This window comes from Elephas maximus, chromosome 18 (assembly GCF_024166365.1).
Source record: "Elephas maximus indicus isolate mEleMax1 chromosome 18, mEleMax1 primary haplotype, whole genome shotgun sequence".
NCBI lineage: Eukaryota > Metazoa > Chordata > Mammalia > Proboscidea > Elephantidae > Elephas > Elephas maximus.
The window spans coordinates 14,372,293-14,391,589 of record NC_064836.1 but is presented as its reverse complement, the minus strand read 5'-3'; the positions used below and the strand labels follow the sequence as shown (position 1 = coordinate 14,391,589).

At 42.0% G+C, this 19,297-nt stretch overlaps 1 protein-coding gene across 10 annotated transcripts in view; it reads right to left on the bottom strand.

Moving 5' to 3' along the window:
• The window catches only part of NFASC (neurofascin), a 255,690-nt gene that overhangs the window by 106,006 nt on the left and 130,387 nt on the right, over nucleotides 1-19,297 (bottom strand). For 9 of the 10 annotated variants that reach the window (XM_049857968.1, XM_049857958.1, XM_049857963.1 and 6 more), the window contains exon 2: nucleotides 3,868-3,976. The exons of the other annotated variant lie outside the window; for it this stretch is intronic. In XM_049857968.1, coding sequence (XP_049713925.1) covers nucleotides 3,868-3,976 — 109 coding nt within the window. The remainder of the gene's footprint in view (nucleotides 1-3,867; nucleotides 3,977-19,297) is intronic. 10 annotated transcript variants of the gene reach the window in all.

Here is a 19,297-nt window from a genome sequence, read left to right as displayed (position 1 = left end):
ATAAGCACTGGAGTCAGCTCCAGAGAGGGAGCTGGGTCAGCTCTTCTAGGTGACTCCCATTCTGCTGTTAATACTGGCTCAGCTGCTGATATTCCAGGGATAGCATTCCCCAGTTGCACTTTTAAAATTCTTGCCTGATGCACGGTCAGGGGGACATAGAAAGGAAAGGACAGAGCCAGCAGGAGGGAGGAGCGTCTGTGCCTTGCTCCCTTCTTTCAGCCCTCTGCATTTACATCCAATGCAGACATCAGTCTGGATCCAACGGCCACCCTGCCAGGCTTGCACAGGCAGGAGATGTGAGAATGCAGGAGGTCTGGAGGAGGGGAGGGGGGAAAAAGGGAGAGGCAACACACAGGGTGAGGTTTTCTTCCCTGAGTTATAAAATGCACCATTTGTCTAGGAGTCTTGCTAAAAGTGCTGGCAGCTATGAGTACGTACACCAAAGATGCTGTTGGCTCCAGTGTAAGGCAAGTTTTACGCCTTATACCCCGAGCAAGATCATATACTGGCAAGTAGAAAGGGCTTCCTTTGGCTATAGTCTGTGGTTCTCTTATTAGAAAAAGAAACCCAGAGGGCAACACGCCGTCTCAAACCAAAGAACCCAGCTTCCTGTAAAAGGATGGGCTTAGTGGCGCAGCAGAAAAGTGCTGAGCGGGGTCTGGCCGTGACTGTGTAGGTAGACGGCACAAGCTGTGGAGGGGAACAGCATTTGTTGCTGCCACCCATGTCCCCACACCTGCCCCTGCGGATCTCAGCAGTCACAGGAAAAGGCAGCAGCCTGGCTGCTGCCTCAGTAGCCTGGAATCAGTTTTGGCGGAGGGAGGAAGGCAAGAAGCAAAATGGACAGTTCCTGACGAAGCTCTGTGCCCCCATCAATCCACAGCTGTGTGTCCTGACTGAGCCTGCATTAGTGCTGTCTTTATGGAGAGAGAGGGCCCAGCTTCTCACTGGCAGGCAGAGGGGCTTAGCTGTGCAAGTGCAATTAACCAGATGGAACCATTTGGGAAATGGGGGACCTGGGGATGCTGGGTACTTTCTCTGTCTTGCGTCAGAGGCAGGTGTCTGCACGGAGTGACCTGGTGAAGCCAGTGAGTAAAGCAGGTGGTGAGGGCTGGGAGGGGAGGGGAGGGGAGAGATAAGTAGGAATCAGGAAGGTGCCTCGCCCTGGAGCCGGAGGAGGAGGGAGTGTGCTCATAGGAGCAGATGCCTGGGGCAGCTCCAGATGGCAGTGGCTGGAACAAAGGGAGAAGAGCCAGGGGGATGGAGGACAGAGACACAGAGGACTCAGGCTGCAAGGTGGAGCTACAAAATGAGATTTACACCTGGAACCTGGCTGGAGGCACGCCCAGGAACAGCCATGTGCCTCCCAGCGAAACTTGGAACCAGCCTCCCTGAGAGCCCACTCTAACCGCAAACCGTCAGGGCGCATCCCAGACCTGGACTGTCTGAATTCAAACCCAGGTGCTGGGCTGTCCTTAGATGTGGGCCTTTGACAAGTTCCTCAACCTTTCTGTGCTTCTGGGTAATAATGGGCCCTACTTCCTAGAGCTGTCAGGAGCGGGATTAAATGCAGAATATACGTCAAGTACAGAGCACAGCGCTTGGTGCCTGGGATGTACTCAGGTGCTGGCTATCAAGATTATTATCACCATCTCAAGAAGCCTGGATCAGCTTCCCTTCTGGCAGAGCTTACTGTTCCCCCAACAGCCGTCTGCCCTGCTTTTGTGTGTCACCTGCACTCTTTCTCTCTCCTCTTTCTTTTTACGGGAATCTGACGGTCCTTTGACAGGTATTTCCCCTTCATGATGTGGGGGTGCCTGGGACTGGAGGAAGCAGTCTGGTGACATGGAAAGAAAAGAGCCCTGAATTTAAGGCTTCTTTTTTTTTTTTTTTTTTAACTTCTAACATGGGCTCGCTGGCTAGCTAGGTTTGTGGATCTTGGGGAAAGTAACTTCTCGGAGCCTTAGTTTATTCATCAATCAAATGGGGATGATGACACCAGCTTTGCTCACATCACAGAATTGTCATGGAAGGTAAGTGATGCAATTAGTGCATGTGGACACGTTAGAAAAAGAATCAAGCTCCGAACCACTGTTAGGGGTTGCTGACTAGCTCAGAAGTGTCCAGAGGTGCAACGTGGAGCAAGCCTGCTCTGTACCAGGCAGGACGGAGGAGGGCGTGACTTGATACCAACCAGGGCTACTGTTGGGCCATGATGCTATCACTGGAGATGGCAGGGGCTCCCAGGACCCTAAAGCTGGGATCTGGTTGGGCAGCCCAGGGTGCACGTGCCCAGAGAGGGCTGTGGAAGGGCTCTGGGGGACAGGGATAGAGCATAGGGAGGGTGTGTGAAAAGTGCCAGAGCTGGACTAAACCCCTGTTCCTCTGGAAACCTGGGTGTCTGCTCCCAGGCTACCTCACTGGCATGCCACTTATGCAATGACAGTCCTCCATGGAGAGAAAAATCAAAGCCTTCCCTTGTCCCCTCACCTACCACTCACTGCCAGTCAGTATATTCAAGTTCAATCCTTAGTAACAACAACGTGTGAAAAAGCCCTGCAGCCAGATGGATTTCCCAGGCGCTCCCTGCAACCTGATACTGTTTGGAGAAGGCAAGGCCCAGCCTGAAAGGGCCCACATAGAAACTACCTTCATGAAACAACTATATCTGAACTGCTGTCCATATGAGAAATAGTGGTAATAACTTCGATTTATTGAACAAGTACTATATGCTAGGGCAGTCCCTGGGTGGTACAAACAGGCTTGGCTGCTAACCGAAAGGTTGGAGGTTTGAGTCCACCCAGAGGCACCTCAGAAGAGAGGCCTAGCAATCTTCCAAAAAAGCAGCCATTGAAAACCCTATGGAGCACAGTATTACTCTGACACACATGGGGTCACCATGAGTCAGCATGGACTGGACAGCCACTGGTACCATATGAAGCCCGCAGAGGTTAAGAAACTTTCCTAAGGTCACAAAACAAGTGGAGCTGGGATTTTCAGATCCAAAGCCCGTTTTAAAGTTTGTCCAGGTCCAAAAGCCATGTCGTCAGTAGGCTCTGCTCCTACTTCTCCTCGCCTGCCCCAGCCCCAGCCCCCAACTCTTTCTGAGGCACCAGAAGATACCTAGAGGGGAGCAGGAGTGAGAGACCAATTGAAATGCAGCAGAGATGCCCAAAGTCAAAGAATAAGGACACCTTTCTCTGTTCTGGCCTCCAGGTCAGGCTAGCCTGTGATCAGCTGCCAATCACTCCTCTGTTAGCACTGCCCCTTAGACACGCCCCTGGCCTGAGACCAAAGCAGAAGTTGCTGGAAGCAGCAGGAAATTCTAATCCAGAATGGAACAATGCAGACCCTGGACACAGGGTGTGGCTTCCCTGCTGTTGGCCTCGGCCGCTTAGTGCGCCCTGGACAACTGTCCATCTGCCGAGTCCAAAGCTCTGCTGGGAGGCAGAGTTCTCAGGCTGCCCCCCATATGCCAGAGCTGTCACATAGAGGCTCGCAGGTCATGGGGGCCCAGGCTAAGGGGAGAAGCAGGTCATAAACCAAGCAGTTTCCCACTTTTTCAATTAAAGTGGACATTCAGAACAATGGCAACTTCAATGCCGGCTGACCGCATCTGCTGGGGAAGAAGAAGCTGACGCTCCCCGCACACCAGCCTCCTTGCATGGCACAGCCTTGAGACCTGGCTCTGTGATGACTCTGGGCTTCCCTCTCTGGGGAGAAGGAAGGAGCCCTCCCATCAGAGATTCCTGGGGCCAGGAAAAGAGGCTGCTCTCACCAGAGAGAAGGTACTAGAGGCAAACATGAGGCTTTCACTCATCGCCCACCTACTCCTGAACACCTGCCCCAGGCCCACACCCCACTCACCTTCTCTGCCTCATTCAGCCTCCTTCTTGCAACACCAGAGGAGGCTCCGCTCCAGTCTGCAGTGGGAAGGAAAACTCCAGCGTCCCAAATGGCACATAAATCAATCAACCTGTCTCAAAGCAAGCACAAAGGAGAACCTCAGGGTCACTCCAGGAAAGAAAAGGCTTTGAGGTTCGCAGCTTGCTTGTTCACTGGGGAAACCACATCTTGGCCCACACCCATTTGTCAAGTCTTGCACAGCACAACAGCATTTCTGTCCAACCAGGTTCAGAGCACTCTGCAGAAACAGGCAGAGTCCCCAGGTGCCCAAACATGTTGGATGCTGGGGTGGGGTGTCATCGGCCTCATCTGTTAGATGACTGCCCAGTGCCCTGCCACCATTACCTAAATGCTGATTCCCTGTTGACCTAAAGAAGTCAAGCCACCTCTCAGTTTCTCCTACACCCAAGGGAGAATTTACCTGTAATCATCTCATTAATTTTCTGAATTTCCTTAGAAGACCTACTATGTTTTTCTTCCTCATTCACAGATAGGTAAACTGAGTTCCTTATAAATAAACCCACAACACATTGAAAAGCAATCTAATTTTAGGGCCAGGAGACATAGCCCGTTGTATCATTTAGTGTAGGTCACTTTCCCGTGTGTCTCAGTTTCTTCGCCTGATAAACAGAGAGAAGGTGTGTGCAGAGAGTCACAACACTGGCCATCAGGTGGCACTTGGGGGGCTGAAGCCCCAGGTCCATTCTTTGTGGGCAATTGTTTAACCTTTCTCAGCACAGATAATGCATCTCATTTCATCATTTGCTCTAACATTACAAAGTATCTACTGGAAATGGCAGAATCCATCCTTGTGTAGGGGAATGTAGCAATATCTATCAAGATAACTATGCATTTACCCTTTGCCCCAGCAATGCCAGATCTAGAAAGCTACTCTAAGTATGCACTATATGCCTATGTTATGATCTCCAGGTGTATTACCGAATTAAAAAATGACAGGAAAAAGTGTGTACAATGTGCCACCACTTATCTAGAAAGGGAGGGGGGAGGATGCAAACATATGTATTTACTTATATTTTTAAAAAGAAAATAAAAAGATCAACCATAAAATAAATTGTAAAGGCTGATAGGAGGGAGGAATAAGATGGAGGGATCGGGGATAGAAGTGGACTTTGAATATTCCGTGTTTTGTGGATTTGCTTTGGAACATACACACGTTTTACATAATTATAAAATGCAAATAAAAATTTTAAAAGCAATCCCTAAAAATGAAAATAAAATGAAACCCATTAATGTGTCCAGCTGGTTGGCATAACTACACACAGAGAAATAAAAGCGCAGTCATTTGACTGCATATCCTTAGAAAGAAAAACTTTTAAAGATAAAAAGAACTGCCAAAAAAAAAAATTCTCACCTGTCTTCAAGTCTTCAATAATCATATGGTTGATGGCACTTTGTTATTATTATTGTATTTTATATGTGTATTCTGGGATAAATCAAATGAGTAATAATATTGGTGTTGCTGAGAAACAAGATTTTTCTCTGGCTAAAAAAATAAATAAATAATTTTTTTTTAAAAGGAGACAGATGTCAGACTGATGAGGTTCTGCAGCTCTGACTCTGAATTGGGAATATCAGTATGAATTCATGATATATTTTGTCTTCGACACACACACACACTTCCTGCTCTGTCCACTGAAAGCCTGAGCACTCCCAGCAATCAGATTACAGACTCTAAATATTATTCCCTCCAAAGGGTCAGACTTCCTTGGAGAAATGGCTGCGTCTAAATCAGAGGCAGCGAAAGTACGAGATGAGCCCACAGCTTCTTGTCACTCCGAAAGGCAAACAAAATACCAAAGAGTCAGGCCGAAAGGACTCAGGAGTCAGCCTGAGGAAGTTTCCCTCGTCAGGCTGAGCATCCACAAGTGTGACAACTGCAACACATGGGAACATACCAAGTGTATATAAATTTATGGATCTTTAAAGCAACACAAAATAACCCTTAGTCGCCTGTGGAGGATGTTAGGGAATTAGCCCATTACCCTGACGACAGCTGGTTAATAAAGGCAAAGACAGGGGGGAGTGGGTAGAGCTGTGGCTGCAGCAAGACCGGCCTGCCCTGATGATTGTCGACGAGGGTGACGGACATCATGTCCCTTCTATTATTGCCTCCTCTTTTGGCTCCTGGATAGGTTTAAACATTAAAAAAAAAAAAAAAAACTTTAAATGAGGGAACAAGTCCAGAAATGGGAAATCATTAGAATGCGAATTCTTGAAACTCTTTTGAACAATAGTCATTTAAACCTAACACCAATCCAGTAAGATGGGCAATAGAAATATTATCCCCCCTTCACACCAGAGGAAATACTGCAGCTGTAAAAAAAATCTATTGTCAGGGTTTAAACTCCCGTCGTCTTCTTGCGAAAAGTGCACTAGTACACAGTTGCCTCTTCAGTGTCCTCATTTGTAAATCTGGGTAAATAAAACTGTCATTGCCCATATGAGATAATACATGGGAAAGTGCGTGGAAAACACACCTTCATATTTTGTCGTTGTTGGTTCTGACTCATGGCAACCCCATGTGTACAGAGTAGAACTGCTTCACAGGGTTTTCAACGCTGTGACCTTTTGGAGGCACATCACTAGTTCTGTCTTCCAAGGGGCCTCTGCGTAGGTTCAAACCACCAACCTTTCAGCTAGTAGCTGAGTGCTTAACTGTTTCTGCCACCCAGGGACTCCACAAATATTTTACTATTGGAAAACTGGAGATCAGATATGCCCTGTGGAGTTGTTGTGAGGATCAAATGAGATCTGTGATTTGAAGATAAATGGACAGATATATAGACAGACAGACAGAGAGCCCTTAAAGATGAGTAGGATTATAATCGCCATCAATATTTTTATCAGCGTTCATAGAATGTCGGAGTTAAGTAAGAGGTGAGACCTAGAACCCAGGAAATACTTCTCCATCTGACCCGGGGATGGGATGGTCCCGGCCGGTAAAGACACCTGATGCTCTGGAGAGGAACAGGGATCAAGAAGACACCTGATATCCCGCAGGCTGCAAGAGTTCTCTGATGGGTGGAGACCAGTGCCAGTTTGCTGGGTGCCTCGGGCGTGGCCCCCAGATCTTAGAAGGTCAGGCAAGGTGCCCAGGCAGTAGGCACCTGCTGGGATGGAGGACAGAAAGGAAGGGCAGGGGGCAGTGGAAAGTGCCTCTTAGCCAAAGAGGGGGAAAGCATGTCAGAGAGATGGTGGGAAGGAGCATGTCTGGAGTTGCTGAACAGCTCTGAAAGCTGCTCTCCCTTGGCCTTCGTGTCTCAACGTCAATCTGGGGATTATTTCCAATTTCTCTTCAGGAAAGCTTTATCCCAGATTGTCTTCCCCTCTGCCACAAAGTAAAAGCTGTCTGGGGGAAATCTCTAATACTTCCTCACCTTAGAGTTCTATGATTCTATAAATGCACGTTTGTGAAGAAGTACAAAATCAAATCCTCCTTACTCCCTGGCTCGTGTTTCTTCCCCCTTGATATTTAGTCTGTGCTCAGGGAACAAAGACTCATTTTGAGTCTGTCTCTGCATCCAGGTTCTTCAGTTAAAAAAGTTTTAAATTATTTTATTTATTTTTTGAGTAGGTAATTCCTTCAGAGAATGCCAAGTCCCTGGGTGGTGTAAATGGTTAAACCACTTGGCTGCTAACCGAAAGGCTGGACGTATGAGTGCACCCAGGGGCAGCTCATAAGAAAGGCCTGGCAATCTACTTCCAAAAACTCAGCCACTGAAAACCCTATGGGCACAGCTCTACTCTAACACACACGGGGTTGCCATGAGTCAGAGCTGATGGCAACTTTTTTCTTTTTACTGGCTTTCACATGATATAAAACTCAAAAGATACAAGAGTACACACTGTATACAGTGACACGTCAGTCTCCTTCCTATGCTGCCCCAGTGCTCCAGCCCCCTCAGCCTTTCCCTGGCCATCCACTGTTACCAGTTCCCTGTGTGTCCTTCCAGAAGTAGTCTATGCATACATAAATATACTTTTCAAACAAATCATAGCATACTACACGTATTTTTCCTCTACCTTGTTTTTTTTTTTCAATTAACAAATCTTAGTTATCTTTCTATATAGTTCATATGAAACTGCCTTATTAGTATGGGCAGCTGGATAGCATTCCATTGCATGAACGTGCCATTGTTTATCTACTCAATTCTCTGCTGATAGACATTTAGGCTGTTGGTAATAATTGGATATTGAAAATTGCTGCAATAGCTATTTCTGGATAAATATTATTTCTTACATTTTCGAGACTATTTAAAGGATATATTTTTGGATGAATTTCTGGGTCAAAGGGAATATGGCCAAATTGCTCTCCATGATGGCTGTGACAAGTGACACTCCTAGCAGCAATTACGAAAGTTCCTGTCTCCCACACCCTCTCCAACAGGCTGTTATTATTATTATTGATCTTTGACAATTTAATGTGCAGAAAATGCTATCTTTTTTGTGGTTCTTGTTTTATGAGTGAGGTTGAGCATTTTCATTTTCTTTGAATTGTTTCTATTCTTTGCCCATTTTCTACTGGGTATTGGTTTGTTCTTATCAGTCTGAAGACAGTCTTCACTTATTAGGGAAATTACCTCTTTGCTATGACGTTGTTGTTAGCTGCCATTGAATCAGCCCAGACTCACGGCAACCCACGCACAACAGAATAAAACGCTGCCCAGTCCAGTGCCATCCCAATGACCGGTTGCCGATGGGACTGCTGTGATCCATAGGGCTTTCACTGGTTATATTTCAGAAGCAGATCACCAGTCCTTTCTTCCTAGTCTGTCTTAAGTCTGGAAGCTTCACTGAAACTTGTTCAGCATCATAGCAACATGCAAGCCTCCCTGTCAGATGGGCAGTGGCTGTGCCTGAAGTTCATTGGCCAGGACTTGAACCCATGTCTCCCACATGGAAGGTAAGAATTCTACCACTGAATCCTCATAACCAAACCCAGTGCTGTCCAGTCGATTCCGACTCATAGCGACACTACAGGACAGAGTAGAACTGTCCCATAGAGTTTCCAAGGAGTGCCTGGCGGATTCGAACTGCTGACCCTTCGGTTAGCAGCCGTAGCACTTAACCACTACGCCACCAGGGTTTCCTGAACCATCATAGAATTATATAATATCCATATCATTGTTTGTATCCTGACTTTATTTATGGATTTTTGCCATGCATTTTTTTTTCACATTTGAATGAATCTTTTCTTTGATCTGTGTTTCATGTCATACTTAGGCCTTCACCTTTGAAGATTATTTTAAATGTTCCCAGGTTTTCTGACAGCATTTTTATGGCTTAATTTTTTTATGTTTCAATCTTTTATCCACCTGGAACTTATTCTGATATCATGTTAGAGAGGGTTCTAACTTTATAAACATATAAGATGGCTGTCCCATTACCATTTATTTAAGAATTCAGTTTTTACTCTCTGATTTGAAATGTCACCTTCATCGTACACTAAATTCCCTTATGTGCTTGGGTCTATTTCTGGACTTTTTCTTCCACTCATCTCTTTATCACTTCATGTGCTGGTACCACACCATTTTAACTACTATAGCTCTATAATACATTTCATTATTTTTTAAAGAATTTTCCTATTTACTCTTATTTGTTTATTTTTTCACATGAACTCCAGAATCAGATCCTCTAATCCTTTTTAAAAAATCTGAATGGTATTTTTTATTGGAATCACATTAAAATTATAAGTTAATTTAGAAAGGTTTGACATATTTATGATGCTGAGTTTCCATAGTCCAGAACGTGATATGCCTTTTAATTTGTTCACATTTTCTTGGAGTCTTTCACTTGCATTTTAAAGCTTTATCATATAGCTCATGCACGGTTTTTATTATGTTTATTACTATGCATTTAATCTTTTATTAACCTATCTTAAGATTACTGAATATTAATTTTTAATCCCACTATATTGAGTTCTATTTTTCTAAATAATCTATGGTTCAATGAGAAAGTCTCAAGGGAAATAAAAAATACATTGAGCTGAATGAAAATTAAAACACAACATATCAAAATCTGTGGGACACAGCTAAAGCATACTGAGGGAATTTATTATTATTCTAAGTAGATATACTAGAAAAGAGGACAAGTCTCAAACCAATAATCTAAGCTCCTACCTCAAGAACCTAGAAAAAGAACAAAACAAATACAAAGCAAACAGAAGAAAGGAAATAATAAGGAGCAAAAATAAATGAAATAGAAAAAAAATAAAGAAAATTAATAAAACAAAGAGCTGGTTCTTTACAAGATCAATAAAATTAACGAATCTCTAACAAGAGTGAAAAAGAAAAAAGAGAGAAAACACAATTACCAGTATCAGGAATGAAACAGAGGATGTCACTGCAGACCCTATAGACATCAAAAGGATAATAAGGATAACAGTTCTACACACACAAATTTTAAAAACTTGGATAAAATGAACCAATTCCTTGAAAAACACAAACTACCACAGCTTCCAGTACATACTAGATAATTTGGATAGCCCTATAATTATTAAGGAAACCGAACTCATAATTTTAAAACTCCCAAAGAAGAAATCTCAAGGCCCAGATGGTTTCACTTGAAGAATTCTACCCAACATTTAAAAAAGAATTAACACCAATTCTACACAATTTCTTCAGAAAATAAAAGAGAACACTTTGCAATTCATTGTTTGAAGCTAGTGTAACCCTGCTACCAGAACCAGACACAGACAGTAGAAACAACAACAAAACTACAGACCAATATTTCTCATGAACACGTACATGAAAATCTAAAACAAAATATTAGCAAACGCTAATATATGAGAAACTATATATATATAAGCAATTATTAAAAAAAGAACACTATATTAAAAAATTACATACCATGATCAAGTGGGGTTTTTTCCAGGGATGAAAGGCTGATTCAATATTCTAAAATCAATCAATGTAATCTACTATATAAACCAGCTAAAGAAAAACAAAGTCACAGTTATATCAATCAATGCAGAAAAGGCTTTTGACAAAACACAACACTCATACATGATAAAAACTCTCAGAAAAATAAGAATTGAGAGAAACTTCCTCAACTTGATAAAAATAAAAGACCTACAAAAAAACCTACATCCAACATTATACTTGACGGTGAAAGACCGAACGCTTTCCCTCTGAGTGAGCGACAAGGCGAGGATGTCTGCTCTCACTGCTCTTACTCAGCACAGCACTGGAAGTTCTGGTCAATGCAGAAAGACAAAAAAGGAAACAAAAGGCATACAAGTCAGGAAGGAAGAAATAAAACTGTTCCTATCTGCAGACAACATGACTGTCTACATAAAAAATCACAAGAAATCTACAAAAAAATAAACTCCTAGAACTAATAAGTGACTTCATCAAGATCAGAGGATATAAGATAAGCATACACAAATTAATTGTATTTCTATATACAAGCAATGAAAACATGGACACTAAAAATAAAATACCATTTACAATCTCTTTAAAAAAAATAGATGTAAAACTAACAAAACATGTATAAGACTTGTATGCTCAGAACTACATAACACTGATGACAAAAAAAAAAAAACCAAACTTGTTGCCATCAAGTCGATTCTGACTCATAGCGAGTAGAACCACCCCACAGAGTTTCCAAGGAGCGCCTGGTGGATTCAAACTGCCGACCTTTTGGTTAGCAGCCATAGGACTTAACCATTACACCACCAGGGTTTCCAACCCTGATGAAAGAAACCAAAATCTAAAGAAATAGACACTCTGTTCATGGATTGGAAGATCCAACATAGTAAAAGATGTAAATTCTCCCTAAATGGATATACTGACTTAACGCTATGCCTATTAAAATCTCAGCAAGATTTTTTTTGCAGAAGATTAGTCCAAAGGACTAATGGACCACAACTACCACGGCCTCCACCAGACTGAGTCCAGTACAACTAGGTGGTGCCCGGCTGCCACCACTGACTGCTCTAACAGGGATCATAACAGAGGGTAACAGACAGAGCTGGAGAAAAATGTAGGACAAAATTCTAACTCACAAAAAAAGACCAGACTTACTGGCCTGACAGAGACTGGAGAAACCCCGAGAGTATGGCCCCCAGATACCCTTTTCCCTCAGTAATGAAGTCACTCCTCAGGTTCACCCTTCACTTAAAGATTAGACAGGCCCACAAAACAAAATGAGACTAAAGGGGCACACCAGCCCAGGGGCAAGGACTAGAAGGCAGGAGGGGACAGGAAAGCTGGTAATAGGGAACCCAAGGTTGAGAAGGGAGAGTGTTGACATGTTGTGGGGTTGTTAACCAACATCATAAAACAATACATGTCCTTAAAAAAAAGAGATTTTTGGTAGATATAAACAAGATCATTCTAAAATGTATATGGAAAGACAAAGAAACCAGAATAGTTAAACAATTTTGACAAAAGAAGAATAAAGTGGGAAAAATCAGTCTACCTGGTTTCAAGAATTGTATAGCTACAGTAATCAGGAGCTTATGGTACTATTGGAGGAACAGACACATAGGTCAATGGAAGAGAACAGAAAACCTACAAGCAGACTCACACAGATATGCCCAACTTAGTTTTTGAAAGATGCAAAAGTAATTTGAGGAAAGATAGCCTTTTTGACAAATGGTGCTGGAGCAACTGAACACCCAAACACCAAAAAACAAAACAAAAAAAGAACCTCAATGTATGTCTAATACAAATTAAGTCAAAACAAATAGCGGACTTACATGCAAAATGTAAAACTATAAAACTTGTAGGAAAAAAAAAGAAGAAAGTCTTCGTGATCTGGGGCTAGGCAAAGAATTCTTAGACTTAACACAAAAAGCCCTACTAAAAAAAGGAAAAACTGATGAACTGCACTTATCAAAATTAAAAACTTTTGCTCTGTGAAAGACCCTGTTAAGAGGAGGAAGAGTGGGAGAAACCACTCATATGACAAAAACCCAGTATCTATAATGTATGAAAACCCTTAAACCTCAACAGTCAAAATGTAGACCATGCACTCAGAACACAGGCATTAGGTATGGTGAGTAAGCACAGGAAACGATGTTCAACATCACCAGCCATTAAAAAAAACCCCAAACAGTGAGATAGCACTATGCACCGCCAGATTGGCTAAGGTGAAAAACAGTGACAACGCTAAATTCTGAAGAGGACGCAGAGAAACTGAATCACTCATGTCTTACTGGTGGGACTGTGAAATGGTACAGCCGCTCTAGAAAACAGTTCAGCAATTTCTTAAATAACTAAAAGTGCAACGACCATATGATCCAGCAAGTACATTTGTGAGCATTTACCCCAGAGAGATGATGATTATGTTCACACAAAAACCTGTACATGAATGTTGACAGCAACTTTACTTTACTCATAGTAGCCAAAAACTAGAAACAAGCCAGGTGTTCTTCAGTGGGTGGATGGTTAAACAAACTGGTACGTCCGTACGATGGACTACCACTCAGCAATAAAAAGGAAGAAATTATCAACTAGATGAATCTCCAGGGAATTACACAGAGTGAAAAAAGCCTATCATAAAATGTTACATACTGTGTGATTCCACTTATATAACATTCTTGAATAACAAAATTATAGCAATGGAGAATACTGTTTGTCCAGGTTAAGGATGGGGGTGGCCGGAGGAAATAGGTGTGGCTATAAAAGGGCAATCGAGGGATCTTTGTGGTGATGGAAATGCTCTGTATCTTGACTGTGTCAATGTTAATATCCTGCTTGTGATACCGTACTACAGTTTTACGAGGCATTATCATGAGGGGGAATCTCAGCAAAACATACAAAGGATCTCTGTATTGCTCCTTACAAATACATTTGAATCTACCCATCACACCACTGCCATTGAATTGACCGGATTCCAATTCGAAGCGATCCTGTAGGACAGAATAGAACTGCCCCTCAGGGTTTCCAAGGCTGTAACCTTCATGGAAGCAGATCGCCACATCTTCTTCCTGCAGAGTGGCTGGTGGGTTCAAACTGCTGACTTTTCCGTTAGCAGCCAAGCACTTAATCAGTATGCCACCAGGGCTCCTTGTGAATCTACGATTGTCTCAAAATTAAAAGTTTAATTTAAATATTTTCACTTGATTCTCTTTGTAGTCCATGTAAATAATTATATTATTTATAATTACAATAATCTCTCCTCTTTCTAATTTTTATGGAGCCCCGGTGGAGCAGTGGTTAAGAGCATGGCTGCTAACCAAAAGGTCGGCAGTTTGCATCCACCTGCTGCTCCTTGGAAACCCTATGGAGCAGCTCTACTCTGGCCTGTAGGGTCACTATGAGTCGGAATCCACTTGACGGCAACGTGATTTTTTCCAGTTTTTATACCTTGTTTCTTTTTCTTGGCAGATTCAACTGAATGTTCATCAACACAAAAACAAATTGAGAAGAAAAATCTGCTACCACAAAAAGTAGTACAAACTTGATGGAAATAATTGTTTTATTATATTCTCATTACAGGCAAGCATGGATTATAAAATGTTTTTCAGGATTTTTGAAACCTGAAACACTTTCCCAGGTGTATCTAAAAGCTATTTCTCCTCAAAATAAACTGCCCAGTGCTCAGAGCTTTGTAAGTACTCAGTAATGATATTTCCAAGAAAGGAGATTCATTAGCCTGTCTTGATAAGTTGTTTCACTAAGCGGACCTCACATTTTAAATGTAAAAAAGAAAAAACCCCAGCTAGAATTGAGCACTGCTATTCCAGGGCAGCTGGCTCTGCATTCTCGAGTCATACACGAGAAGAGAGAGGTTCCCTAAATGCAAGGAGGAGGGAGTCTCCGGGACGTTCAGGACAGATGTGAGCACTCCTCCCCACAGCTCCAGCACAATTTGTTCAGTCCAAACAGAAGAGCAAACAATACAAGAATCAATATCTTCAAAAGGTGCCCATGGTGGCAAAGATGTGGAGAAACTGGAACTCTCGTGCGTTTATATTCTTGTGGGAATGTAAAATAATGCAAACACTGTAGAAAACAGTTTGGTGATTCTTCAAAAAGTTAAAAATAGAATTACCACCAAACCTGACACTGTGGAATTAATTCAGACTCATAGCAACCCTACAAAACAGAGCAGAACTGCTCCATAGGGTTTCCAAGGAACAGCTGGTGGATTCCAACTGCTGACCTTTTGGTTAGCAGCCAAGTTCTTAACCACTGCACCACAGCAATTCCATTGCTAGGTATATGCCCAAAAGAACTCAAAGTAGGGACTCAAACAGATATTTGTACACCAGTGTTCATAGCAGCGTTATTCACAATGACCAAAACGTAGAAAGAACCCAACTGTCTGTCAACAGATGACTGGATAAACAAAATGTGGTATATACATACAATGGAATATTATTCAACCATAAAAAGGAATGAAATATTGATACATACTAACATGACTGAACCTTGAAAATATTACGCTAAGTAAATCAAGCCAAACACAAGAGAACAAATATCATGGGATTCTACTTACATGAAATATCTAGATCAGTCAAATTCTTAGAGACAGAAAATAGACTAGAGATTACCAGGGGCTGGGGGTACCACTTAATGGGTATGGGGTTTCTGTTGGGGTTGATGAAAATGTTTTGGAAATATCTATCGGTGGTGGTTGTACAACACTGTGAATGTAATTAATATGACTGAACTGTAAATTTAAAAATGTTTAAAATGACAATTTTATGCAATATATATTTTACTACAATAAAATTCTTCTTAAAAAGGTGCTCAAGGTTGGTCATTCAAGGTACAACAATTGGTCTCTATTCACCTGGAACAGCAGAGGAAGGAGGGGCAAAAATCAGATAAGAAAACTGGAATGTGTGTCTAATTGCCTCTGTAAATAACTGCCTCCTTTGCCATGAGACCTGAAGAACACGATGGTACCTGGCTACCATTACTGAACGTTTTAATTAAGGACTCTATAAAAGAATCCTGACCAAAAGGGTGAAAAATATAGAACAGAATTTAAAATTTTCATGGAATCCAGACTTTCTGGAGCCATGGAGGCTGGATGAACCTCTGAAACTATTGCCCTGGGGAAATTTTTAAACCTTAAATCAAAATTACCCCCTGAACTCTTCTTTAAACCAAACAATAGTTTAGCTTAATAGTTTAGTTTAGTTCAACATTCCTCCTAATCTGCTTTATTCGCCAACTCAAATTTCATTTTACGTCTAACCATAATTTTGGCTTCGAAGCAGCCGCCTGATATTGACATTTCGTAGATGTAGTGTGACTATTCCTCTATTTATCTATTTACTGATGAGGATCCTATTTCTTTAGTATTAATTTAGTATAACTAACTTCCAATTAGTAGGCTTTGGTAAACCCAAAAAGAAATAATCAACCTTATGATTACGCTCCTAACTAATACTACATTAACATCATTAATAGTTCTAATCGCATTTTGACTACCCCAGACATACATTTACTCAGAAAAAACAAGTCCATATGAATGTGGCTTTGACCCAATGAGTTCTGCTCGCTTACCATTCTCGATAAAATTCTTTCTAGTAGCCATCATGTTCCTTCTATCTGACCTAGAAATCGCACTACTTCTACCTCTGCCCTGAGCCATTCAAACTAATAATCTAAATCTAGTACTTTTAATAACATTCATACTAATTATTCTCCTAGCTATTGGTCTAGCCTATGAATGACTCCAAAAAGGTCTCGAATGAACTAAATATGGTACTTAGTTTAAACAAAACAAATGATTTCGACTCATTAAATTATGAATACATCATAATTACCATGTCTGCCTTGAACATTGTGCTCTTTTAAAGAACTCTTTATATGGGATCAAACTGACAACAGCAACTCAAAAGATTAGATAGGAAGCTTAGAGGGCAGTGAGTTTGTGTTAATGATGGTGAAACAACCTGGAAAATGATACTGAGAAAGCACAGCTTGATGAATATAACCAAGGTTACTGAATTGTACATGTAGAAATTATTGAATTGACGTATGTTTTCCTATATGTATTTTGACAAAAAAAAAAAAAAGTCCTCGGAGTGACTAGTGATTCCGTGAACCCAGCAACAAGCGTGCGCCTGAAGCTATGCCTACCACATACTTAGAGGGGGAAGAATAACTAGTATAATTAGGGAAGTCCAAGAATTCTTCATGAAGTGGAGAAGTGTGAGTGTGCTTGAAGGAAGACTTAAACGGAGGAGGGAAGACATTCCAGTTGGGTAGAATGTAGTTAGCAAATACCCAGACATGGAACGTGATAATGGACGAGAAGAGTCTTGGGCACCATGTTAAGAACAGATGAATGAAGGAAAGTACCCATAAGAAAGAGACATACAGGTGGGATCAAATTGTGGAGCTCCGATTGCCAGTATTAGGAGGTAGATTTTATCCTGCAGGCCATTCAGCAGGGGACGGAATCATGGACGTGACTTTTTAGGAAGGTCAATCAGGCTGATATAGAACTGAGACTGGTGGGTGGACTATGGAGAAACAGGGAGATCAGGCAAGAAGAAAAAAGCTGTGGTTGTTTCCGAATGTCCACAGAGCATTGCTTGAAGGTGGCCGCCTGGCGGGAATGGGGTCAAGGGCTGGGAAACTCAAAGCTGATGCTGCAGAGCAAGCTTGGGGTTTTACTTAAACAGTGTTTATTTGAGGTGCCTGGTTGGAGGAGTGTGGGCGGTCGGTCAATCCCTTACCTCAAGCCACCCTCCACTGAGGCCATCACTGGGTATAAAGCGAGAACAGCAAGGAAGAAATGGTTGTGAGGAGTGAGAGCACTGGGCTCCGGCAGGGAGGGGCAGGAGACAGCAGCTGTCAGAGATGATCCTGGAGCTTCAGGCACGGGACGGACACAACAGGAGCAACTCTGGCAGCCCACGGGGGCTAGTTACCAGGATTAAGCACACAGCTAACCCTTTATTAAATTTTCCCCCAGGCACTCTCTACCAGTGAAGCCTAGGCCAGTCTCTGGGCAGTGCAGTTCAAAGTCCCTTTCAACCAGGCAACTCACTCCGATTTTCACACTTTCTCCAGATGACCCCCGTAGGCTGGAAGGCTCTGCCTCTACCCCTTAGTTCAGAATTGAGTGTTATTCCCTGACTCTCAAATGAATCTACCCTTCACCAAAAATGCTTCACTTTTTATTAACCTTTGCAAATGTGGAAAATAAATTTATATAACAAAACGTGTATAAAACACAAATAGTTTAATTAATTATAAGAAAGTGAACCTAGATAAGTAAGTAAACTACACCCCAACTCCCTCTTGCCCCTTCCTGATTACGAGCCTCTGCCTTTCCCCAGGTGGAACCATTATTCTGGTTTCTGTGTGAATCGTGTCTTGCTTTAATTAAAGGTATGCATCCTGCTGCCATAAAGACTGCAATCAAGAAAATTCTGTAGTGCTCAGGTCTACTCTGTAAGACATGGGATTTCCACGAGTCGGAATCAACTCGGCTGCAATGAGTTTGGTTCTGGGTTTATGTATCCTGAACTAATGTCAGTGTTTTTGTTTCCCCTGTGCTTGAACCTTATATAAACAGAAACAAACAGTATATCTTTGCATCTGACTTCTTTTGCTCAATTTTATTATTGTAAGATTCACCCAGGTTGTATGAAGACGGCTCATTTTCGCTGCTGTATAATACAATAAATTGCACAATTTATTATCCACTCTCCTGTTGGCAGATATCCACTTGTTTCCAGCTTGGGGCTGTTATGAACAATGCAGCAATGAACTTTTATCATGCAATCCTTGTATATATGTGCACCTGCTTCTCTAGGTTATAAATCTTAAGAATGGACTTGCTGAGTCACAGAGAATACGTTATCTTCAACTTTCCTAGATAATGCCAAAATGTTCTTATAGTGGTTGCTTCTAGTTATGTCCTATCAGTACTACTCCATATCTTTATTGACACTAGGGATTATCAGACTTTGCCAGTCTGCTGAGGGTGAAATGGTATCCTAATGTCTTGTTAGTTTGCACCTCCTTGATTACTAATGAAGCTGAACATCTTTTCTTGTGTGTGTTGGCTATCTGAATATCTTTTTAACAAAACATATGTTCAAATATTTTGTCAAAGTTTCTATTAGGAGCTTCTTTTTATTATTAATTTTAAGAGTTTTCAATTCTGAATATGAACATTTTCTTGGTTATATATATTGAAAAAGGAGCTCTGGTGGTGCAGTGGTTAAGCACTCGGCTGCCAACTGAAAGGTCAATGGTTCAAACCCATCAGCTGCCCTGTAGAAGAAAGATGAGGCAGTCTGCTTCTGTGACGATTACAGATATTAAGCGGGGCAAGACATTTTCAATACATAAACCCATTGCCATCAAGTCAATTCCGACTCATAGAGACCCTGTAGGACAGAGCAGAACTGCCCCACAGAGTTTCCAAGGAGTGCCTGGTGTATTCA